We start from the raw sequence: 26,693 nt of genomic DNA on the forward strand, positions 1-26,693 counted from the left end.
AAAAAACTAAATAATGACTTATTTAGTGATGGCCGATTTCAAAACACTGCTCCAGGAGGATTCGATACGCTGATTCATTTATGCTCCGATGTTGCATGAAGCAGTGTTTTGAAATCGGCCATCACTAAATAAGTCATTATTTTGTTTTTTTGGCGCTCCAAAAATATTCTTGTCACTTTATAATATTAATATTGAACCACTGTACTCACATGAACTAATTTAAATATGTTTTTAGTACATTAATGGATCTTGAGAGAGGAAGTGTCATTGCTCCCTATGAAGGCCTCACTGAGCCATCGGATTTCAACTAAAATATCTTAATTTGTGTTCCGAAGATTAACGAAGGTCTTATGGGTGTGAAACAGCATGAGGGTGAGTAATAAATGACAAAATTTTCATTTTTGGGTGAACTAACCCTTTAGGGTGGCAAACTTAATCACAGTTAAGATGAAGTCCACTTCGCAGTCCACTTTGGTCGAATGGATCACACCATCTCTGTCCTCCCCCATCATGAGTGGACACGCCCCCTACTGCTGATTAGCTACATGCGTGTTATGCTGCTCGGTCTGATCTACTTTCAACAGTGTTCCTCCGAAATTGCTTACTGCTCCTTTAAACTGCATTACTGCAGAGTGAGAATGGCGAAGATGAGCTCTGAGACTCGTGTTCCATTTAAATCTCTTCTCACACAGATGACATGTGTACCGCATCTCTTCAGTGTGAATTCTCATGTGACTATTAAATCCTTGTATACAGGTGAAACTCTTTCCACAATGAGAGCAGCTGAAAGACTTTTTCCCAGCATGAATTAACAAGTGATTCTCAAGGCTTTCTTTACATGTGAAAGATTTTCCACACTGAGGGCAGGTAAAAGGCTTTTCTGAAGTGTGTTTTACCAAATGATCCTTAAGGTGTCCTTTACCTCTAAAACTCTTTCCACAGTGAGAACAGGTATAAGGCTTTACTCCAGCATGAATCAACATGTGATTCTTCAGGCTTCCTTTCCGTGTGAAAGAGTTTCCACACTGAGGGCAGGTAAAAGGCTTTTCTGAAGCGTGAATTACCAAATGATCCTTAAGGTGTCCTTTCTGTGCAAAACTCTTTCCACACTGGGAGCAGACGAAGGGTTTTATTCCGGTGTGAATTAACATGTGACTCTTAAGGCTTCCTTTACATGTGAAAGTGTTTCCACACTGAGAGCAGCTGAAAGACTTTTCTGAAGTGTGAATTAGCAAATGATCATTAAGTTGTCTTTTCTGTGTAAAACTGTTTCCACACTGAGAGCAGCTGAAAGGCTTTATTCCAGCATGAGTTAACATGTGATTCTCAAGGTATCCTTTACGTGTGAAAGTCTTTTCACACTGAGGGCAGCTGAAAGGCTTTTCTGAAGTGTGAATTAGCACATGCTCATTAAGTTGTCTTTTCTGTGTAAAACACTTTCCACACTGAGAGCATGTAAAAGGCTTTAATCCAGTGTGAATTTTCATGTGATTCTTTAGGATTCCTTTACGTGCAAAAGAGTTTCCACACTGTAAGCAGGCGAAAGGCTTTTTTCCAGTATGAATTAACATGTGATTCATAAGGCTTTCTTTACGTGTGAAAGTGTTTCCACACTGTAAGCAGGCGAAAGGCTTTTTTCCAGTATGAATTAGCATGTGCTTCTGAAGGTTTTCTTTACGTCTGAAAGTGTTTCCACACTGAGAGCAAGTGAAAGGCTTTATTCCAGTGTGCATTCTCATGTGATTCCTAAGGACTCCATTACGTGAAAAAGTTTTTCCACACTGAGAGCAGGTGAATGGCTTTTTTCCAGTATGAATTAACATGTGATTCTTAAGGCTGTCCTTACGTGTGAAAGTGTTTCCACACTGGGAGCAGGTAAAAGGCCTTTTTCCAGTATGAATTAACATGTGATTCATAAGGCTGTCCTTACGCGTGAAAGTATTTCCACACCGAGAGCAGGTGAATAGCCTTTTGACTTCTGTTATTTGAATGCTGCTTTGTGAGCAACTGTTTTCAGTTTTGGAAGAACTTAATGTTTTTTCTCCAACGGTGATATCATGAGCTTTCTGATGCTGATATTCCTCCTCCACCTCATTCAGATCTTCTCTTTCCTCTTTCACTTTCACCAAGCCTAAAATGAAAACATTAAAATGATGAAAATCAATAGGGACAAATGGAAATAAAAGGAAAATATAGCTGCAAGCAGCGATGACAGGACCAAGCCCCGGAGCCACCACCACTCCAGTGGCTTAAGGAAACCTGTGCATGGCGCAAGCAGCAGCAGCGTAGCAGATCTATTCCGCCAAGTCTACAAATATCTACATTGTTATATCCATTACCATACCAAACACTCCGAGAGTTGTCATGACAGAACTACTTTAATCCCTTGCCATGGCAACACTGCTCGAGATATCCTACAAATGTTCATAATTTAGTATCTTCGCTGTGTTTGTTTCATGTTGACTGGGTTTGGTGCCGATTGCATGAATCAACTACGAGGAGTAAACTCAAAGTCTGATTTTTCAAAAAAATATTATAAAAGTTTCACGTGTTGCCATGGCAACAGTATATAAGATATCAAGAATCCTTTCACAGGTCAGCATCTGCCATGTCTTGACATTATTCTGATGAAGTTTTAAGTGAATTGGGTAAAAATAAGAGGGTGATTTCAAAGCATTTTTAAGGTGACACTTCCTGTTGCCAGTTGGTGGTGCTATGACTTTGACTAACAGACACATCCATGTGATCTGCCTCCTACAATGAACATTTCATCATAAATACGTTGCTTCGCCACAGCCAAACCATTTGAGATATCCAATATCTGTCCACAGTGTAGCATCCTTAATGTTTTGACTTCATGTTGAAAAGTTTGGTGTCAATTGTATGACAGCTTTTGGAGCAGTAGTTAAAATTTGAGAAAAAAAACAGCATTCAAACCAAAATAACTGACTTCCTGTTGATCAGAACTAATGACTAAATTGAAAGTTGTGAGAACAACATATGTACCGAGTTTGGTGACTAGGTAAAACTAAAGGCCCCAGTATACTTCAAAAAAAGTTTTTTTTCTGTTTTTACGTTTAGGGGTAAAACAAAGTTCGAATTACGTGAGCAGCGATATACTGTAATTGAGCATCTGACACCGCTAACCGCCGCTGAGAGCGATAGTTAGATGAATATGTAAATATGTGCTGTACATGCGAAAGAAGGCGGAGTCTCAGCACATACCACCAATTACGTTATCCTCAAGGTAATACGAAGGTGTTTTGCAGCTGGAGCGAACTTTTCCTAAGAGTTCACTTTGGCAAGCCGTTTCGAACTCCCAAAACAATTTTGTTCAGAATGACGTCACATCAGTTCGTTCTTTGATTTCATCTGAAGTATATCGGGGGCTAAACCCCCAACTTTAGATAAAACTTTTTGCTATACAGACCCCCCTCCACAGCCATTTCTAAGGCTTTGTCCATGTCTTCTGGCTGGTAACTCTGATGTGTGTGTCAAATTTGATGCAATTTTAAGCATGCCAAGTGCGTCAAGCCCCGAAACCACCAAAGCCTGTGGGCCCAGCTCGCCCTCCCCCTCCTCCTGCGAGAGCTCTTCGGCCCCTGCCACAACGCCAGCGCCCTCACCCTCCTTCAACTGTTCTAGGTTAATTAAAAACAACCGATAACAGCTCTCAGTGATGTGTGTCGGGTCCCCGCTATGATAACAGTGACTTTATCAAATGTTTACAGAACAAGCGGGAACCCAGTGTGCCTGCAGCTTTCTCTATTTCTGTTTTACTACGTTATAGAAAGCCTAAGGCCTTTTCAAACCGTTTGGCAAACCCATTTAATCTGCTACCTATTACACGTCAAACTAAGATTGGTGTAGGGAAAAAAAGTAAGACTGTTAAGTTAGCAATTTTAAACATCCGCTCACTTAAAAATAAATCACTTCTAGTCAATGACTTAATAACCACAAACAACCTGGATTTTATGCTTCTAAATGAAACCTGGCTAGAAGACAGCTGCAGTGCAACAATCCTCAATGAAACAGCCCCTCCTAACTTTACTTTTATGAGTGTCTGCAGAGCTGTTAAGAGAGGTGGGGGTCTAGCTGCTCTTTTTAAAGATATTTATCAATGTAAGCAAGTGTCATTTGGTGATTACTTGTCTTTCGAATACTTGGGTATTGTATTAAAAGGTGCTCCTCGCATTCTACTTATAGTTATCTACAGGCCTCCAAAATACTCTCCAGCCTTTGTGGAGGACTTTACAGAACTGTTATCAGCAATTTCCTCAGAGTTTGACTGTTTTGCTATTACTGGGGACTTTAACATCCACATAGAAAATGCAGAATCCAATATGGCAAAAGAAATCATAACTGTTTTGAATACTTTTGATCTGACTCAGCATGTACATGGACCTACACACAATCGTGGACACACTCTAGATTTAATTATCAGTAAGGGTCTAAACATTTCATCCATTGTCATTAAGGATGTAGCGCTATCTGATAATTTCTGTATTTTCTTTGAAATATTGATCTGTCCGACTGTTGAAGCTAGATCTGTCTCGGTCAAAAAGCGATGCTTAAATGAGAACACTAGTGCACTGTTTATGAAGGCTATATCTTTAACACCAAGCATATCTGCAGACTCTGTTGATTTTCTCCTTGATTCTTTTAACTCAAAAGTACAGAATGTTATTGATAACATTGCTCCTGTGAAAGTCAGGAAGAAAAGTGGCAGACAAAAAGCACCATGGAGAAACTCAACAGCAGTGCAAAATATGAAAAGACAATGCAGAAAAGCTGAGCGCATGTGGCGAAAGACAAAACTTGAAATCCATTATAACATCTATAAAGATATTCTTCATGCTTTCAATGTGGTATTAGGCAAAGCAGACCTTCTTCTCAAATATTATAAACAGAAACTTAAACAACACCCGCACTCTTTTTGCTACAGTAGGGAGACTAACAAACCCCCCCAAGTCAGATTCCCAGTGAAATGCTCTCAGACAGCAAATGCTGTGAGTTTGCTTCCTTCTTCTCTGAGAAAATTAATAATATCAGAAAGGCGATCAGCACATCCTTGAGCTGCACTGGGGTAAAACAGATCAGATCACAACCTCAGAAAGTAGCTATTATGTCTGATTTCGAAGCAATTGATGGTAAAATTTTGGAAGAAACAGTACAGCACCTTAAAACATCAACCTGCGCCCTTGACACACTTCACACATCTTTTTTCAAAAGAGTGTTAAACTGTTTAGAAGCAGATCTCCTAGAAGTGGTAAATGCCTCACTTCTCTCTGGGACTTTTCCAAAATCCCTGAAAACTGCAGTTGTTAAGCCCCTCCTGAAAAAAAGCAATCTGGATAACACCATATTGAGCAACTACAGGCCAATCTCAAATCTTCCTTTCATAGGCAAGATCATTGAAAAAGTTGTTTTCAATCAGCTGAACAAGTTCTTAAGCTTGAATGGATACTTTGATAACTTTCAATCTGGTTTCCGACCGCATCACAGCACAGAGACAGCACTCAAAGATAATAAATGATATTCGCCTTAACACAGATACAGGTAAATTAACAGTGCTGGTTCTACTTGACCTCAGTGCTGCGTTTGACACTGTCGATCACAACATTCTTCTTGACAGGCTGGAAAACTGGGTTGGGCTTTCTGGGATGGTCCTAAAATGGTTCAGGTCATACTTAGAAGGGAGAGGTTATTATGTGAGTATCGGTGACCATAAGTCTGAGTGGACATCCATGATATGCGGAGTCCCTCAAGGTTCAATACTCGCACCCCTCCTGTTCAACCTATATATGCTGCCACTGAGCCAAATAATGAGAAAGAACCAAATTGCATATCACAGCTATGCAGATGACACCCAGATTTACCTAGCCCTATCACCTAACGACTACAGCCCCATTGAAACCCTGTGCCAATGCATTGATGAAATTAAAAATTGGATGTGTCTAAACTTCCTTCAGTTAAACAAAGACAAAACTGAAGTCATTGCGTTTGGAAACAAAGATGAAGTTTTCAAAGTGAATATGTACCTTCACTCTAAGGGTCAAACAACTAAAAATCAAGTCAGGAATCTTGGTGTGACCTTGGAGTCAGACCTGAGTTTCAGTAGCCATGTAAAGACAATAACTAAATCAGCGTATTATCATCTCAAAAATATTGCAAGAATTAGATGCTTTGTCTCGTCAAGACTTAGAGAAACTTGTTCATGCTTTCATCACCAGCCGGGTGGATTATTGTAATGGGCTCATCACTGGTCTTCCCAAAAAGACCATAAGACAGCTGCAGCTCGTACAGAACGCTGCTGCTAGGATTCTGAGCAGAACCCGAAAACATGAACACATCACACCAGTCCTCAGGTCCTTGCACTGGCTTCCAGTTGCATTTAGAATTGATTTTAAAGTACTGTTACTTGTTTATAAATCACTCAATGGCCTAGGACCTCAATACATTGCAGATATGTTCATAGAATATAAACCTAACAGATCACTCAGATCATCAGGATCAGGTCATTTAGAAATACCAAGGGTTCACTCAAAGCAAGGAGAGTCTGCTTTTAGCTGTTATGCCAGCCGCAGCTGGAACCAGCTTCCAGAAGAGATCAGGTGTGCTCCAACAGTAGCCACATTCAAATCCAGACTCAAAACACATCTTTTTATCTATGCATTTGCTGATTGAGCACTGTGCTATGTCCGAACTGTTTGCACTTTATTGTATACGTATTATCTTTTTATTCTTTTAATTCCTTTTCCTGTTTTTATTTCATTTTTAATGTATTTTATATCTTTTATGTATACTGTTATTTCTATTCCTTATGTTCTATTTTTATTATTCTTTTTTATGTAAAGCACTTTGAATTACCATTGTGTATGAAATGTGCTATACAAATAAAATTGCCTTGCCTTGCCTTTAGAATCCCCCATAAGGAATATTAAAATTGAATGTGATGCCATGACAACCGTATTCAAGATATCAAGAATCCTTTTACAGGTGTGCATCTGCTGTGTCTTGACATTATTCTGATGCTATTAAGACTGAAGCAAAATAAGAGGGCGATTTCAAAGCATTTTGAAAGTGACACTTCCTGCTGCCAGTTGGTAGCACTATGACTTTGACTCAATAATCACATTCATGTGACTGGCCTCCTACAATAAACATACAGCTGAAGTTTTACCCAAATCAGTCAATGTATTCAGAAGTTATAACACTGCCCGTTTCCCTTTTCTTGCCATAAATTTGTTTCAACACCATGGCCAAACCGTTTGAGATATCAGAAATCTGCTCACAATTTAACATCCCCAATGTCTTGACTTCATGTTGTCTGTTTGGATGAATTCCCTAGGAGGAGTATACCAAATTCCAGAACATGAGTTTTCCAAACAACCCTAAATTGCCCTTCTGTTGAGTGTTGCTATGGCCTTCGCCCTTTCAGGGCTTGGGCCCTAATAATCCTTAGGAAAAAAATAGGACCTTGGTACTAATTAGGATACCTTTACATGACAACAATGTAATAAAAACAAACATTTTTCTTTTGCGTTTTTGAAAAATGTTCACATATAGATGACATCAAAACCCTGTTTCAACAAATGCGCAAAAATGACTAAAAATTATATTTTCATGCTAGTCCAGTAGTTTGGCAAAATCAAAGTCACTGCTAGAAACATAATACTCATTTTAATAATGTTCCATCCATAGACTTAAGTATTTGCACATTAAAATCCAAACAGCGACTTCTTAGGCTGGGCAGTATATATATATATATATATATATATATATATATATATTATATATATATATATATATATATTAGGGGTGTAATGGTTCACAATATGAGCTCCCTCTGTTGCTCTGGCTGAAAGGATAACAGTTCGAGAGATCGGTCAAGCGTCCTCGGATTGCATCATTTAGAGGAAAATTAATAGAAGTGCTCAGAAAAATTACGTAAACATAGGGTATGTTATAAATATATTCTAAATGTGTAAGCCTTTGGACTTAAAAGCCTTAGAGTTGTTTTGTGCATTCTTGTGATCATAGATAAATGGAAGCAGGTGCAACTGTATAGGTATGTGTTCTCTTTTTATGTCAATATAAATATTAGTTAGATTCAGCTTGACTGATATGCACTTCTGATATTAATTAATAAATTACTGTTACTGTAACATTTTTCATTCACAAACATTCACAAGTTTGGATCGCTAAATCTTGAATGACTGTCAACTGTTGAATAAATGAGTGTCATGTCCAGCTTGTTTACTTCAAAAGGGAAGACACTCCAACTTTTGACCCAAGGCCTCATTGGGTGTAGGAAACTTGTAGATAGAAGCCAAGAGGCAAAAAAACCATTGTGTTACCAAGGCAACGACTGATGCTTTTGTATTACATTACAGACACGCACTGGAAAATGAGAACATAACCGTACCAGCTGGCCCGGATCGGCACAGAATTGAACGGTTATGCAAAAGAGAACTCGCGCGCTGTGAGATTTTTACAAATTCTTCTGTGGGACAAGAGTATTGAAAAGTCAACTACCTAATTGGTGGTAGCATGCTTCACATACGTATTAGATTTACATTCTAAGAGTGTGTTATTGACTGTTTCACACTGAACTTCTTTACTTTATCAGGTTACTTTAACATGTTTGTTACTTTATCAGGATTTATTTGCAGTTGTACTCTGTTGTTATTTTGAAACAACTGAAGGCATGGTTGGTGATTGTTACTTTTGCTGTTTGCACTACTTTTGGAGTAGTACTTTTAAGGTGGAGTGTACTCTTTTTTGCATCACCCTAATTTGAGTAAAATTAAATGTGTAATCCAAGTTATATTATTAACCTTACTTTCATGTTACAAGTTAAACAGATGTTATATTAAACTTAGTCTTGTCAACATTTCAGAAATTGTTTTTGTGTTCATTGAGATATTGTTAAAAAGCTTACTTTTCAAAGGGGTATGAGTACATCCATTTACGCTGAGCACTGTACTGTAATTACCAGAACTGCCATTAATGATCTGTCGCCCATGGACAAAAAAAGGTGGTTGTTTTTTTTTCTACATCAAACCAACTAATAAAATTTTGGTCGACTAAGCCTCGTCTAGTCGACGAATGTTTATAAGAATATTAGTGTGCAGTCCTAATATATAGACTAGAACAATGTTTAATCTGGTCCACAGAGGAACAAAACTAGGTATCTTGAGGTCAAGAGATGTAATCCCCCAATCAGAGCTTCACACTTCTGCAATATGAAAATATCTGCAAAGTGTCTTATTTTTCTCAACCTGGCAACCATGTGAATACACTCTGCAGTTTTAAAATTCTACATGTGACAAGTAATATTATTGAAAGCAGTAAAAATCGTTATTGTAGGTATAGCCCATTAATGTAATTATTAAAGTTAAAATGTTGTGCTTTTGTTTATTATCATTTTTAATTTAGTCATTTTATTTTCTGCTTTACAAGGCAGTAATCAGTTGTTTTTAGGTTTAGAATGTAATGTTTGTATTTTAACACTTTTTTCCTAATAATGTACAGCACAGCCAACATGAATACATTCACTATAACTGTTTTCATATGCTTTATATTACACATTGTCTGGAGGACAGCATTGGGCAGGGTTGCAATAACAAGACTTCAGTAAAACAGCTCTAAAAATTAGTTAGCTTAATGTAGCACAACAGTCATTAAATATGAATGAAGAATAGACACCAACCTCCTTGTTCCTCGTGTTTTATTCTCCAGGGTTCTGGTTCACTCATGTCCTCCTCACTCTCCTCTTTAACAAACACCATCTTCACAGCAGCAGATCTCAGTTCAGTTGATGCTCCTCCAGATATTCCTGCTTGCTTCAAACCTTACTACCGTCTATGAGGATGGGAATATTACTGAATATTACTATTTATTGACCTGATTCAAAATGTATCTTTCTACTAAAAGTACATTTCTAACGGTTTATATTAAGTCAATATTACACCACCAGAGATCATGCTGAAAACTAATCTTCTTCCTCTGAGGTTTAATGGTGGTTGGCAAACAAACAAACGTGTTTTACCGCCACCCACTGGACTGGAGTGTGAAGTTTTGAAGGTATTACCTTCTAGCAAATGAGTAAAAGGGAACAATACAACCAAACTCTCCCTGTGATAATGATTCTGCCCTTTTGTAAAGAGTTTCAATTGCTATAACATGCCACTAATTCCAATACAACTTCAGCAAATGTCTTAAGTATCTTATTTTAACAGTGCTAAAGTATTTTACTCGTACATGCCAGTGAAAAACAAGTAGTAATGATTTATGATTTAAAATCAAATCAAAATTTATTTATAAAGCACCTTAAAAAACACAGTGTACAAAAGTGCTGTACAATTTCAAAGGGATTAGATAAAACACAAAATATAAGGATAGAATTAATACAAAATAAAACACAATAAGATAGGGGGAAAGAGATAATACCATTTAAATAAGAGAAAGATAATATAGTAATAATAAACTTTTAATCTAAACCTAATGGTTTTTACAAAGTAGCAAAGACCTCATCAAACAACATCTTAAAGGTACAATATGTAAAATTTTTGCAGTAAAATATCCAAAAACCACTAGGCTAGTATTATATATTTTGTCCAGCTGATTAAAAAACAATATCTCTAATGTTTTCAACTACTTGTAAATCATGAGAAAATTCCCATTCACAGTGACACGGGGCAATGCAGTCGCCTGTCAATGACGTCAGTTACCTTTGTTACCGCCTTTATTGACATAGAAACCACATGACAACAGTGCCGTGGACAAATGCGGAAGTAGTGTCTAGCGTCCAGCAAACCACTAGCTTGCTTTAAGCAGTTCCTTATTTACTTCTTGCACGTTTTATGGTGGATTGTGTTACTTATTTATGGAACATAATTACTGTTTACCATCTGCCGCTGGTTCTGTCGACAAGGACAGCTCCCGTAAACTCATGACCGGAAAAGCGGAAGCGGCGCCGGTGACTGTGTCATAATAAAAGTCCCGCTGCTCGTGAGGCGTGTGTTGATCAATCGCTCCAGCTCCTCGTTCAGCTCCCGCAACACTCGGTCCTGCTCTGCTTCATACTACAGTAACGTTAATAATCGCATCCACGAACATGAGTTTTTCCAGACTCCAATCCCTATTCTTTTGCACCGTCCGTTGAGATGGAGACCACATGTCCCAAGTTTCCGCTCTAAAACTTGGCGTCATCAAACTACGCCTTTGTTTTGAATAGGTTTCTAGCGACCTCTAGCGGGAAAAAAAATCCCAAATTGTACCTTTAAGACAAGTTTTAAATAAGTCTACTGAGGTAGACGATCTGATAGACATTGGTAAACCCTTCCACCACTTTGGAGCAGCAACTGAGAAACAGCAATCTTTTTTAACCGTGACCGAGGAATTTCAAGGAGCAGCTGATTTTGGGATCTCTGTGAACAACTAAAATTTATAAGCTCAGAAATATGTTTTGGTGCCAGTCCATGCAGAGCTTTAGAAGTATACAAAAGTACCTTGTACTTTATTCTAAAATGAACTGGTGTAAAGAGGCCAGAATAGGGGATATATGATCCCTCTTCCCAGATAGATCGTAGCATCTGGTAAACACTGCATTTGATCGACCGTTTTTAGTGGTTAATGAGCCGTCTTCCTTACCTCTATGACATCTATGATGAATCTTCAATATTTGAAATCCATCTTCTTGTGTTTGTCAGCACCTTGCTGCAACATTTTGAACTCCCTGAAGATGTGACAGCGATGACTTACACCCAGATACAAAGCCTTGCATTAATGATAGTGAAAGATAAGACAGATTTGAGTTTAGCGATATTTCGCAATTAAAAGAAACTGTTCTTCACAACTGAATTGATTTGTCTGTCAAACTTTAACTCTGTGCCAAAGATAAAAACCCAGATTCTTCAGGTTGGATGACAGAGGACCTAAATTTGTTGCTATATTATTTGCACTACTAGAGCCAAATATAATGAATTCTGTCTTTTTCTCATTTAACTGGAGAAAGTTATTATTCATCCAGCATTTTACATCTTTTAGACACTCAAAGAGTGATTTAACATCTCCAGACTTTAGGCAGATACATCTGAGTGTCATCAGCATAAAAGTGGTACGAAATGCTATATTTCTTAAAAATAGAACTAAAATATAAATATATATAAAAATATTCAATGAAAATAGCACTCGTCCCAAAATGGAACCCTTGCGGGACCCCACATGTGATAGAATCTATTGATGAGGAAAGTTCCAATTTGAACAGAAAAGGTTCTATTTTGAAGATAAGAAGCAAATCAGCTCAGAGCAGTTCATTGGATGCCCAATGTCTCTTAAACGTTCCAATAAAATGAAATGATCAATCATATCAAATGCTACGATCTAGCAAAACTAAGGCAACACTGCTACCAGAGTCAATCTTTACTAAAAGGTTGTTAGCTATCCTAAAAAGAGCTGACTCTGTGCTATGACCTGATACAAAACCAGATTAGAATTAATCAATAACATAATTTTTAGTTAAAAATGAAGATTGTGAGATTTGTGAGAAAAGCAATCCCATTTATTCTTTTAAATCAAAATAAAACTGAACACCTCAATATTGCAATACATCAAAGTCAACACAACAGCCTCTTAAATGTCTACAAACACTCAAGCCTCAGTTAAGTGCTCAAAAGAGCATAAGTAAACCATTATCCTTCAAAAAGATTTCTTCAGTATAATGGATAAATAAAATACTGTTGAGTAATATTAAATAGTCAAAGCCTACTTGCAATGGACGTTGACTGGTTTTTAGCCTCATAACCCACTGCTGCCATGTGCTTATGTCATATGAAACACCTGTGATTCACAAATATATAGTATCTTCAATGCCATGTAGATGGCAATATCTCTTCTTTTGTAGCAGAAATAAACTGCTGCTGAAAAAAGTTAGGTACCATGCAAAATGTAATGAGATATTGCATTACTCATTACAAATGTACTTTAGTAAAGAGTACATATACTTGTTATAAAAATGTTGTCAAGTAGAGAGTAAAAGTTGCTATATATCATTGATACTTAGTCAAAGTAATAGGGCTGTTTCGAATGCCATTTTTTGAGCTTCGAAGCTTAGGTGGCAATCAATATCGAATATTCGAAGCTTCGGTGGGTGGGGCTAAATATATAATAATAGTGTCGGTTTGCATTTGTATCATCTTTCACGACTTCACGTTTCACTCTTCGGCATCGTAAATGTGTTGCGGCAGACCCAGTGGAGTGCAGTGTTGTATTTGGTGCAATATGATTAGGTGGCACACATTCTTTAAATATTAATAAACATTTAATAATCTTTTAAATAGAACAGTTTCCGGTACGCATTACACGGGCAGGTTTATGCTCCGAAAACGGACAGTGCACAAGTGATACAAAACACAAAGTCTGTTGAGAGCATGAACTTTAATAAGGTATTAATAACGAACATTTCTTTAAAACAAATGAATCCCAAAACAGAAATTAAATTAGTAACACAGTGATTACAACGAACTGTAATAAATAAAGAACACGGTAGCATGCTTATACGCTTATAACAGTTGAATAATAAATGAATTGTTTTTAAAATGACACAAAATGTAATATCTATTACAGTTAGTTTTATTCTATATAAGGGATTTATTCTTATTCTGACTTTTTGTTAATTTAAATCTTTAAAATGCGCGATGCTTTTATTGAAAGCATGTTGCGGTGTTTTTTTAATTTATTATTATTAGCCTGCAGTTTGTTGAACTACATTCATTTATTATTCGTAAATGTAATAATTACTGACACCGTAACGGGTTGGCTATTTAAATTTCACTGTGTCAAAGGCACCTGTCTGCTGCCTTTGACACAGTGAACCACCAGATCCTCCTGTCTACACTCATGTCGAAGGGCATCACGGGAACCGCGCTCCAGTGGTTCGAGTCTTACCTCTCAGGTAGGTCCTTCAGGGTATCTTGGAGAGGTGAGGTGTCCAAGTCACATCATCTTGCTACTGGGGTACCTCAGGGCTCTGTGCTTGGTCCACTTCTCTTCTCCATCTACACGTCATCACTAGGATCGGTCATTCAGGATCATGGTTTCTCCCATCACTGTTATGCTGATGACACACAACTCTACCTCTCATTCCAACCAGATGATCCGACGGTTGCTGGTCGCATCACAGCCTGCCTGACAGCCATTTCTGCCTGGATGAAGGACCACCACCTCCAACTCAACCTTGCAAAAACGGAACTGCTTGTGATCGGTGCAAACCCAACACTTCATCACAACCTTTCAGTTCAACTTGGGTCTTCAACCATCACTCCTTCCAGGACAGCCAGAAACCTTGGAGTGGTGATGGATGCTGGTCTAACCTTCACAGATCATGTTGCAGCAACGACCCGGTCCTGCAGATTTGCCTTGTACAACATCAGGAAGATTAGACCCTTCCTATCTGAACATTCCACACAAATTCTTGTCCAAGCTCTTGTTCTATCCAGACTGGACTACTGTAATGCTCTCTTGGCTGGCCTTCCAGCATGCACTATCAAGCCTCTACAACTGATCCAAAATGCTGCAGCAAGACTGGTCTTCAACGAACCGAAGAGAGCGCACGTCACTCCTCTCTTCATCAGTCTGCACTGGCTGCCAGTAGCTGCTCGCATCCAATTCAAGGCTCTGATGTTTGCTTACAGAACGACAGCTGGCTCTGCACCGCTATACCTTAACTCACTACTTCAGACTTACGCGCCCTCCAGAAACCTGCGTTCTGCAAGTGAACGGCGCCTTGTGGTGCCATCACATAGGGGCACAAAATCACTCTCACGGACCTTCTCCGGGACTGTTCCTGGCTGGTGGAATGACCTACCACGCTCTATCCGAGCAGCCGAGTCTCTAGCCATTTTCAAAAAAATGCTAAAGACGTATCTTTTTCGTCAGCACTTGACCCAGTAGTAGTAGCACTTACCTTGACTAATATTCTTCTCCTATCTGTGTATTTATTTATTTAAAACTGTGACTTCACTCAGCACTTATACACTGTTGTTCTCATGTTGATTTAATTGATTCTACTACTCTCATTTGTAAGTCGCTTTGGATAAAAGCGTCTGCTAAATGACTAAATGTAAATGTAAATGTAAATTTAAAGTAATTGTAATAAATTTTATTCACTCCCTTATATAGAATAAACTGTAATAGGTTAAATAGAACAAGGTAATGTTAGCCTAGCTAGACAGCTCAACTCAAATGCTTTGGTTTCCAAAACGAAGGCAGAGTTCCCACTCCTGAGATATAAAGGATCTGCTGTGAAGTTTTGGGTTTTGTTGAGCATGTTGATGGCTGCGATACCTGTGGATGTACCTATAAACAAATTATTATTAGCCTGTGCTGCTGTATGTTTTTAAATAGTGTCGTATTTGCAATTAGCCTATTTATCATAGCAAATTGAGCGCATAAAAGCAGTTTTTTTTTTTTTTTTTTTTTTTTGCCGCGTGCTACTTACAGAACTCAGGTGATTTTTCAAACTTGTGGTGCTGTTGTGGTAGGCCAGTTTCAAATCGCATATTTGACACACTGCCTTTGTCTTGTCATCCTCACTTAATTTAAAGTGCTCCCAAACAGCTGAGGTCTTGGGCATTTTGTACCTATTCAGTATGAGATGAACTAAATCACTACGTTCGCCAACGGGCGGTTCAAGCATGAGTGAGAATGAGTCCGAGACGGAAGTCACGTGTTGAAAAAAAAAAAAAAGAATATTCGAATCTCAAAACTGAAAATCGAATGCCACCCCACCGAACGAATATTCGAATATTCGATTATTCTAGTACAGCCCTACAAAGTAAGTACCTACACAAAAAAATCTACTTAAGCATAGTAACTTATTACATGTACTCAAATACTTTACACCACTGGATAGTATAAATGGAAAAGTTTTTTTTTTTTTTCAGAAATCCATTAAATTTAAAATGGACAACAGAGCAAACAATGAATATATATTTCATTTTCATAACAGTATAAACAGGAAGATATGCCATATAAAAGATATGACACCAAATCGTCTCAGGTTGTGTATGCAACCATGGTTCCCTGAAAAGGGGAACGTACTCGGTTACTAACGTAACCTCGGTTCCCTGAGATACGGAACGAGTACTGCGTATGGGGAAAGGTCTCCCTTTTTCCCCGCTGCTGAAGCCTTTTTCAATAACGCAGTGTAACTGCACCGTCATTGGTTCAATGACGGCGCGGCATAGCTGCGCGGCCTATGGCGACAAAGCGCGCGAATATTCCCGCCGAAATGGGCGGGGTTAAGGGCTATATAAGCAGGCGTTTCGCCATAGGATTTCAGTGTCATTCGACTGAAGCGACGACCCTGAGCCGCAGCCTCGTGGCACGGCAAGTATCGCAGTACTCGTTCCGTATCTCAGGGAACCGAGGTTACGTTAGTAACCGAGTACGTTCCCTTTCGATACTTCACTCGTACTGCGTATGGGGAACGAATTCAACCACGCCGTGCCACGGCTGGGAACGATATAGCTTGAAGTTTGGACACCTGAGAGGGGGCCAAAAAGACAAGCGAGAGGGCAAGCCCTTACCGAACCCTTGCGTTACACTTAGAGGAAATTTATTTCCATGATAGCGTGAGGCGGAGCTCATCTGAGGCCGCTAATCACACTGAAAGGACTCGAGCCTGTAAGGTCGGGACATCGAGATGGTAAAACCTGACAAAGGTGGACGGCGAAGACCAGCCGGCCGCCACACAGATGTCTTGGATGGAAACTCCGTTGGACCAAGCCCATGAGGAGGCCATCCCTCTAGTGGAGTGGGCTCTGACTCCTATGGGGCATTTGGCTCCCAGTGAGGAGTAGCACAGCGTAATAGCGTCCACTATCCAACGAGAAATGCGCTGTTTTGAGACCGGAGATCCTTTGGTGCGGCCTCCAAAACAGACAAAGAGCTGATCTGACTGTCTGAAAGACTGCGATCGCTCTATGTAGGTCCTCAATGCCCTGACAGGGCAGAGTAACTCCAGCCCTTGCTCTTCCGTCGAAGGGGGCAGAGCAGAGAGCGAGATGACCTGAGCTCTAAACGGCGTTGAGAGCACCTTAGGGACGTAGCCATGCCTGGGTTTCAGAACGACCTTAGAGTCTCCAGGCCCGAATTCGAGGCATGCAGGGCTCACAGAGAGGGCCTGCAAATCGCCAACACGCTTAACCGAGGCCAGTGCTAACAGCAAGGCGGTTTTTAGCGTCAATGGCCTGAGGTCGACTGAGCCCATTGGTTCAAATGGGGCTCCTTTTAAGGCCCTGAGGACCAAAGACAGGTCCCAGGAGGGAACGGTGAGGGGGCGAGGAGGATTCAATCGCCTAGCGCCCCTCAGGAAACGGATGACAAGTCCGTTTCGTCCCACTGATTGGCCAGCAATAGGAGCATGGAACGCTGCAATGGCTGCTACGTAAACCTTGAGCGTGGAAGGGGTGCGCCCCATTTCCAAGCGTTCTTGGAGGAAAGACAGTATAGAAAATACGTCACTCTCCATTGGGTCTATGTTGCGTGACGAACACCAGTCAGCAAAGACCGACCATTTCTGGTCGTAGAGGCGTCTCGTGGACGGCGCTCTAGCCTGAGAAATGGTATTTAGGATGTCCCTGGGGAGGTTAGTAGGCTCCCATCGAGGGACCAGAGGTGCAGAGCCCAGAGCTCCGGCTGTGGGTGCCAGATTGCCCTGTTCGCCTGAGAGAGGAGGTCCCGTCTCAGGGGGATCGGCCACGGGGCTCTCAGAGAGAGCTTGAACAGCTCAGAGGACCAAATCTGGTTCCTCCAGAGCGGGGCCACTAGAAGGACTCTGTGTTGGTCTTCTCTGATGCGCCTGATGACCTGAGGGATCAGGGCGATCGGAGGAAAAGCGTAAAGGAGCGTGCTGGGCCATGAATGGGCCAGAGCGTCGACCTCCTTCGAGAAAAATGTTGGGCAATGAGAGTTGTCTTCTGAGGCGAAGAGGTCTATCTTTGCCTTCCCGAAGAGCTCCCAAATCCTGAGGACAACCTGGGGATGGAGTGTCCACTCGTCGGAGGGGACGTTGCTCCGTGACAGCATATCTGCACCCAGATTGTTCCTGCCAGGAACATGAGTCGCTCTGAGCGACTGAAGCCTCGGAAGAGCCCATTCCAGTAGACGTTTCGCCAGAGCGCATAAGCGGCTGGACGAGAGACCGCCCTGGTGGTTTAAATATGACACCACTGTCATACTGTCCGATTGGACTAGAACGTGACGCCCTGTCAAATGAGCCTGAAAGAACTGAAGGGCCTTCATCACTGCTAGCATCTCTAGACAGTTGATGTGCAGAAGGCTTTCCTCTTGGCTCCATGAGCCGAAGGCCGGTCTGCCGTCGCACACAGCGCCCCAACCCGAGTTGGAGGCGTCTGTTGCTAGCACCGTCCTTCGTGAGACCGCCTGTAAGGGCACTCCGCGCTTGAACCATACAGGGTTCGTCCAAGGTTTCAGGGCTAGAAGACAGGCCTGATTGACCTTGAGGCGAAGGCGGCCGTGCCGCCAAGCGCTGGGAGGAACCCGGAACTTCAACCAGTACTGAAGAGGCCGCATCCGAAGAAGGCCGAGCTGTAGTACCGGAGAGGCGGAAGCCATTAGCCCTAACAGCCTCTGAAAAAACTTCAGAGGGAGGCAGGCTCTGTTCTTGACTGAGGCTGTGAGCTGCTGAATCGTCAGAGCGCGCTCTGGCGAGACTACTGCCGTCATATGGACTGAGTCGAAAACTGCTCCCAGAAACGATATTCGTTGAGTGGGGCACAGCAAGCTCTTGGTTGCGTTGACCCTGAGACCCAGGCATTGTAAATGGCTGAGGAGCACGGATCTGTGGTGTTCCAGCTCGACTCGCGAACGGGCTAGAATGAGCCAGTCGTCGAGATAATTCAGGACTCGGATTCCCGCCTGTCTGAGAGGGGAAAGTCCATGCACTTGGTGAAAGTGCAAGGAGCCAGAGACAGCCCGAAGGGCAGGACCGTATATTGGTATGCCACTCCCTCGTATGCGAATCTCAAGAATCGTCTGTGACGAGGGGCTATCTGGATGTGAAAATACGCATCCTTCAGGTCCAGCGAGCAGAACCAGTCCTCGGGGCAGATGTGCGCGAGGATCTGTTTCAGTGTCAGCATTTTGAACTTCCGTCTCATGAGGGAATGATTAAAAGGCTGAGATCCAGGATGGGTCTGAGACCACCATCTTTCTTGGGGACCAGAAAATAGCGGCTGTAGAAGCCTGACTCGCTTTCCGCGGGGGGAACTATTTCCACAGCTCCTTTTCTTAGCAACGTCATGACTTCGGCTCGGAGGACATGGGCGTCGTCCGGATTGACCAAAGTTTGAAGCACCCCGCCGAAGCGAGGGGGCCGGCGTGCAAACTGGAGCGAGTAACCCTGAGTTACGATCCCCATGACCCAATCTGACACATCGGGGATGGCCTGCCAAGCCTCGGCCCGAGTGGCAAGGGGTTGAATGATATCGTGTGACAGACCGCTGCTGAGGGGGTTGTACACCGAGAGTAGCGGAAGAGGAAATTTGCTCCCTTTTAGATGATATAAAAATTTGTTCGCCGTGAAAACGGCGTTTGGAGTGGGCGCAACAGTTGTGGGCCCGGTTGTCACTTGAAACATGTTTCCCACGCCCGGATTTAAACGAGGCGGAGGGGAAAATGTTCGTGGGAGCTTTTGGGGTGGTCCGGTCGCGACGGGACGATTCCCCATCCTCTTCCTTCCTGGCAGATCAGGATGACTTCGGAGGCACCGGGTCCAGCACAATCTTGGGCCGGGGTCCCTGGCGTCTCGGGAAGGGATGGCGCTTGGCAGAGCGCGAGCGCTGGCGTTGCTCCTTAGGTGGCGCTGACTGCGGTGCTGCAGGTGGAGCGGGCTTGTGCTGCTGAGCCGACGCAGTCCTGGGGCGGCTGGAAGCAGAGCTGGAGCGCTTGGGCAGGAAATGTCTCATGGCCTGAGACGATTTCTGTGCCGCTGTGAAGCATTCAGTGAAGCCATCCACTGCAGGGCCGAAGAGACCAGAGGGAGAGACCGGGGCGTCTAAGAAGGCCGTCTTGTCATTGTCCTTGATCTCTGTCAAGTTAAGCCACAGGTGGCGCTCCAACACTACCAGGCTGGCCATGGAACGGCCGATGGCCTGAGCCGTAGCCTTCGTGGCTCGCAGGGCAAGGTCAGTAGCGCTGCGAAGGTCCTTGAAAGCCGGCGCGTCAATCCCAGACTCGTCCAGAGAGCGGAGGAGTTTGGCCTGGAAGACTTGGAATATGGCCATGGAGTGTAGCGCAGAAGCGGCCTGTCCTGCCGAAGTGTAAGCTCGACCAGCTAAGGTGGAAGTAGTCCGGCAGGGCTTAGAAGGGAGTGACCTCTTAGCTTTCCATCCCACAGCCGCGGGAGGGCAGAGGTGAGCAGCCACTGCTTCGTCAAGGGGTGGCAGGTGCTCGTATCCCTTTTCCTCGGCGCCGTCGACGGCAGTGAGGGCGGAGCGGTGCGTGGTATGAAGGCGGGCGGAGTACGGAGCGCGCCACGACTTCGTCAGCTCCTCGTGGACCTCGGGAAAAAGGGCGCTGCTCGCTGGCGAGGGGCTTGGCGGCGGCCAGGCAGGAACCACTCGTCAAGGCGACTGCGCGACGGCTCCTCAGGTGGGGCCCAGTCGAGGTCCAGCTCTTCTACGGCTCTGGATAGGATGCGGAGGAGCTCGGCATCCATGCCCTGGCCATGTTCAATGGGCTCCAAGGGAGGCGGGGGGGCGGGATCGTCCGATTCGCCAGCCCACACTTCTGCTTCGGAAGCCGCAAGAGACATGGAGTCGTCTTGCTCGTCGTCTGTTCCACCGAATGAGACAAGGTCACTCGCTTCCGCAGAGGGACGCTGCTCAGGCCGAGAGAACAGGACGGGAGAGGGTTCCCTCGGGGGAGAGGGCGAGGCACGCGGGAACTGGGCCGGCGTGAGCTCGCCTATCTCCTGGCGCTGGGTCGCTCTGCCCCGCTGTCTCTTCCTAGCCGGCTCGCGGTAGGAAGGAGACGGGAGGGCGCGAGCGGCGAGATCACCCTCTGTGAACAAGGCGACCCGCGAGCGCAGGGAACTGAGACTCATGCACTCGCAGTGCGGGCATGAGTCCCCAGCGAGCGCGCCGTCCGCATGGGGCTTGCCCAGGCAAGCGACGCACTCGCTGTGACCATCACCGTCGTGCAGGGGGGCCCTGCACGTGCCACACGAGTGGCGGGGCATCTGAGAAGACGCCGTTGCCATGAAAACGGCACTTGGGTGGCTCTTTTAGAGCGGCGAGGGCCGCGGAAGCTCTAGAAGCGGTGAAAACCGCTGAAATACGCTCTTTTAGAGCGGCGTTAAGCCGCGGTGAAGCTCTCAAGACGGCGCGCCGGATGGCGGCAGGGGACACACAGGAAGCGGCCGGGAGCGGGAAGCGGGAGGCGGCGACTCGGCGACGGCGCTGACGCTGCAGTCGGAGAGGGCGCCGGCGCTGTCCTCAGTCCGGCGAGTCCAGGCGAGTCCGCTGCGGGAGCCTCTTCAGACGGCGGCGAGAGCAGTCAGGAAGGCGGCGAGCTTCTCGGCTTCAGGCGGAGATCAGCGAGGAGATGATGAGGTCGTCGCTGAAGGAGAAAACACTGAAATCCTATGGCGAAACGCCTGCTTATATAGCCCTTAACCCCGCCCATTTCGGCGGGAATATTCGCGCGCTTTGTCGCCATAGGCCGCGCAGCTATGCCGCGCCGTCATTGGTTCAACAACTTGTCTATGAGTGAACCAATGACGGTGCAGTTACACTGCGTTATTGAAAAAGGCTTCAGCAGCGGGGAAAAAGGGAGACCTTTCCCCATACGCAGTACGAGTGAAGTATCGAAAGGGAACAAGCGGAGTCCTCCGATGACGCAATTATTCTGTAGTGCAAATCCAGCGCGGATCTCCCTCACTGCGCGACTCCAACACGACCACCAAACCTTGAGACAGTCCAATCTCCTCAAACTTTGTGGTGCAACATCCAATCGCTAATGCAATAAAACAGTTCAGACATCAATTTAGAAAAATAATGATGAAGATGGGCAAGATTAATAATAGCCGCACATGTGGCTCACATCTCTCTCTTCAACGAACTGGCGCGCATGTGACGTCAGCATCCATCACCGAAATGCATATAACGTTTACAACTTTTAAACTTTAACAACATTATTTCATAACATAAATGTGCAAATAGCTTTAACAAGTATATAAATTCAGCATAAACACTTTACAAGTATGGTATTGCACACTTTGTACCAGTTTAAGGAACAGCATTAACCATCCGCATTTCATTATATGAACAAACAAATGCTTAAACAATATTTATGAAAATAAAGAATGATGGTGACTTACCTAATGCAATAAAACAGTTCAGACATCAATTTAGAAAAATAATGATGAAGATGGGCAAGATTAATAATAGCCGCACATGTGGCTCACATCTCTCTCTTCAACGAACTGGCGCGCATGTGACGTCAGCACCCATCGACGCGTTTCTTTTAATTATTTTCGTCCGTCACGAAAACAAATTAATAATTATAAAAATAATTTTAAAAAGTAAAATAAAAAAAAATGTCTGAACATTTTATGCATTAGGAAAGAGAAAAAAAATACATAAAAAAAAAATACATAGGAACAACCTCAATTAATTGGGTGGGTTACAGGAATATATCATATTATAGAGTTTTACCGTGCTGACTGCCATTACCGAAGGCGCCGCGCTGTTTGAGTGCTGAACAGAGAATGATTGACAGCTGTAGCAGAGGGAAGACGAGTTTCTGACCGCAGTAACTTAACGATGTACATTATTCTTCTGTCCCTCACATGAAGCTATGGAATGGCTTCAGGTGACTTTGAATATAGTGCACGAAAACTTAATTGGTGCTAGTCTATTTCTTTAGTTCAATTACTCCCACTTTTGTCGTATAAAATAGCGCAATTATCAGACGTTATTTAAATATCGCGACAAGCCTAATTTCGGTTTCATTTTGAGTTAACGTTACCTACATTAACTAGAACCTACATTATCACACTGGTGTATGTTAACGTTAGCTCAGTCAAGGTTAACATCAACAGGTGTAGACAGAAAATATGTTTATCCTGACCTGAGCTAATTTACTGAATCAACCAACTCACATCTCCTTTCTTTCATTTCATTAAGTCAGTATTAGGCTTATCATTATGCTGATCACTGTTGTTGTGCTATGATATTGTAATATTTACCATTATATAATCAGAGGAGTATAGACAAGTTTATTAAAGTGTCACTTCACAATACAATAGCAAAATATATAACTATATTTTTGTAACATTAATACCCATTGTGTGAGCTGTCTCTTTAATACCGCATGGTTTATATACATCTGGCCGCTGATTGGGCTGACATTTCTGACACACCCACTGGTTTGAGCTTGAACGTGCCCTTGAATTCCGATAAGTTTAACCACTCGACATATTTTTTCGCATTACTTGTGCTGCTGGTGTGTTGTTTAAAGGTCCCGTTTTTCGTGGTTTTTTGAAGCTTTGATTGTGTTTATAGTGTGCAATATAACATGTTCATGTTTCGCTTGTAAAAAAAACAGTATTTTTCACATAATTTACTTATCTGTATACCGCTGTTTCCACTGTCATAAAAACGGGCTGATGACTTCCCTGTTCTATGAAGTCCCTCCTTCAGAAATACATAACGAGTTCTGATTGTGCCAGCGGTTCGTTCCTGTGTTGTGATTCGACAGTTTTGAGCGCACCGTGCCCGGAAAAGTCTAGCCTCTTACCATAACGTGGAGATCACAGTCTATGGTGGAGATGCACGCGCTCAGTGTTATTGTAAACATGTCTTTAATTTTACCCTATCAATTTGAGCCGGAATCAGACCCGGTGATTGGACTGCAGGATGAAAATAACAGCGTTTCGACGACATGGCGACAAACACACTCTACAAACGCAACTCTTGTGTATTCCTGTGGGCGGAGGTTAGTCAAAAAACTGTTTTAGTGACGTCATTAAAGAAGGAAGTAGAGGGATGTAGTCCAAACTGACCGTTCGATGTAGGCGACTTCTGTTAAATAAAATATCTCGCTTGGCATTGAACTTTGAGCTTTAAAATTTTACAGATTTTATTTATACTCTAACAACAACATTACACACTAACTAAAGTTTGAAACATGGGATCATGAAGAATGGGACCTTTAATATAGATTTGTGTGTACGATTGTAAAATGATTCTGCCAGTGTAAACTTAATAAACATTTACACATATTTGGAAATTGTATAGGCTACACTGCATATACTAAATGGGCTTGCATTCATACTGAAATAAATAGCACAAGTAATATAATGAATTCCAAGGATGAAGAAGTAAACTTAAAAAATATACTCAAATTTAACATTAGATACAATACAACTTCAGGATATTAAATAATGTATTTTTTAAATATACTTTCAGTGCATTGTTATAATGATCATTTTCAGCACACTGTTAAAATATACCTCAAATATATTTTTATAAAGTGCAAATACACTTTTAAAAAATAAACTGAACTTACACTTCAAGTATATTTTTCTAAAATATATTTTTTAGAAAATATACTAAAGTACAATTATTTTAAAGTGTGTTAAAAGTTGAATTGTGAAAATATGATACTAATATACTTTTTATATATTTAATGATAGTACATTTTTTGTTAGTATATTTGCAGTGTACTATAGAAAAAGGGAATATATTTAAAATACAATAAAGTATACTTTTTTTTTTTACTAGTCATCAACATAACAGGGCAAAACCACTGAAGATCCCAGAGGACCAGAGGGACCGCGCACAACCAACCCTAAAAATCCACGTTACTTTGCATATGTAAAAAAAAAAAAAATATCAATGATTCATGACACATACTAGGCAAAACATTGCACTTATTCTGTAAACACTAAAAATGTAAATAAATCTGATGCAAATACAAACAAACGAATACTTAGCAATGCATTTGTTAAATTAAAATAATTTACATAAACTGTATTTAAACATTTAATCAAATTAAACATTAAACAACAGGAAAACAACCCATACCGTCATACATCCTCAGGACTTCAGCTATTAAAGTGAACATAAGAAGGTTCATAAATATATTTATATAAAAAATATGACGATCTTCTCTCTGTATTATCAATGAACAGTTGCAAACAAGTTGAAGTATATGTTTTACTACTTACATTTACTATCTGCTTTTATCAGGAAGCTACTGCTGCTTCAACAGATCCAGATCAACCAGTTTTAATCAAAACAGTTTTTTTTCTCATTCTTATTCCCTTCCATGATGCCTATACAGAGACCAGGGATGGTTGTAACATTTTTTGACATTTCTGTCTGTATTTTGGAGTTCTTTTAAACCAGTGTGTTCAAAATGTGAATAAAACTAGTTATAGGTGTCAGCTATTAAATGACATAGCTGTTATCTTTGCAGCACAAACAGAAAATGCATGGTTTAGTTTCAAACACAGAGTGAAATGTTACAATTCACCCCATAGTCTGGGTTAGTTGTAACAGTCCTAAGATGAGATGTAACATTATGAAAAGAGGATTATAACAAATAAAAAAAAAAAAAAGTTTTGAAAGCTTTTTATTCAACTCAGGCTTTTTAACATAACTGGTGTGTGCATGTAACAAAAATGAATAAAACCAAAAAATGCTTATTTTCATTTCATGTGAATCTTTTGTGTTCTGGTTCGATTCATTGGCTGAAGCTTCATCAGACCCTGCTGCATTCTGGGTTTGGGACAAGACATATTTTAAACATTTTTAATGTTGGTTGGCTAATCTGATCCTGTCCAGACACTACACACAAAATCTGTCAACATTATCAGGTTATTTTCGGTTTGAAGTAAAATGTCAATATATCAGTGAACATCATTTTTAAGTTATGTCAATGCTTCTGTCATAGCAGATATATGAATTTAAAACTGTATTAGAAGTTGTGGTTATTGTTCAAATCTATGTACATATTCCTATAGGAGAGTTATATTTAGTATTTGTGAAACACTGTTGTGTTTCTGGTTGTCTTTCAGCATCTGTGCTTTATTAGACCAGTGTGAAACTGTTGTAAATAGTTCATGTTCTCACTGCGATCTAGACTCTAGACTCTCCTCCTTCTCTTTCCAACAGCCGCTAGCTGGTGGGGTAACCCGTGTCTCCCATCCCGGACCTGTAAGTTCTCCTTCAATCTAACAGAGAAGACTTAGAGCCTGCAGACAGGACGCCTCTGCCCTGCATGCCACGGTACTACCCCGGGTCTATCAGGCCAAAGCGCTCATGGAAATGGGTGGTCTTGACCAACAGCTCTTGGTGAAGCTGCGCACTGCCACTGACCTCGCTCTCCGGGTGACTAAGGTGACATTCACAGTTGGACAGTTATATAGATAACACTTTCTTAATGAACAGCTATCTCATTAAACTCTTTTACAAAACAGTTGTCTTTGTTTTTCTTAATGAGCAATTATATAAATCACATATCTTATAAATCAGATTTTTAATATATTAGACAAACACTTCAAAAAATGAGGCAGAGTAATTACATTCTTCTTCATATTACACAACAGGTTAAATTAGATCAATGAAGCTCAGCAGCAAAAGCATTGGTTAATA

The 26,693-nt window shown here is 41.8% G+C and overlaps 2 protein-coding genes across 2 annotated transcripts; one reads left to right on the forward strand and one right to left on the reverse strand.

The window, feature by feature from the left end:
• Nucleotides 1-527: 527 nt before the first annotated feature.
• Nucleotides 528-9,794, reverse strand: LOC137003889 (gastrula zinc finger protein XlCGF58.1-like). The gene is made up of 2 exons (XM_067364166.1): nucleotides 9,716-9,794; nucleotides 528-2,131 (listed from the first exon to the last, which is right to left on the reverse strand). Exons 1-2 carry the CDS (start codon nucleotides 9,792-9,794, stop codon nucleotides 528-530), a joined length of 1,683 nt encoding a protein of 560 aa, XP_067220267.1.
• Nucleotides 9,795-13,720: 3,926 nt separating this feature from the next.
• LOC137003896 (uncharacterized) lies at nucleotides 13,721-14,989 on the forward strand. Its single transcript, XM_067364179.1, has 3 exons — nucleotides 13,721-13,728; nucleotides 13,851-13,987; nucleotides 14,159-14,989. Exons 1-3 carry the CDS (start codon nucleotides 13,721-13,723, stop codon nucleotides 14,956-14,958), a joined length of 945 nt encoding a protein of 314 aa, XP_067220280.1. The 3' UTR covers nucleotides 14,959-14,989.
• Nucleotides 14,990-26,693: the final 11,704 nt, after the last annotated feature.

This window comes from Chanodichthys erythropterus, chromosome 3 (genome assembly GCF_024489055.1).
Source record: "Chanodichthys erythropterus isolate Z2021 chromosome 3, ASM2448905v1, whole genome shotgun sequence".
Lineage (NCBI taxonomy): Eukaryota > Metazoa > Chordata > Actinopteri > Cypriniformes > Xenocyprididae > Chanodichthys > Chanodichthys erythropterus.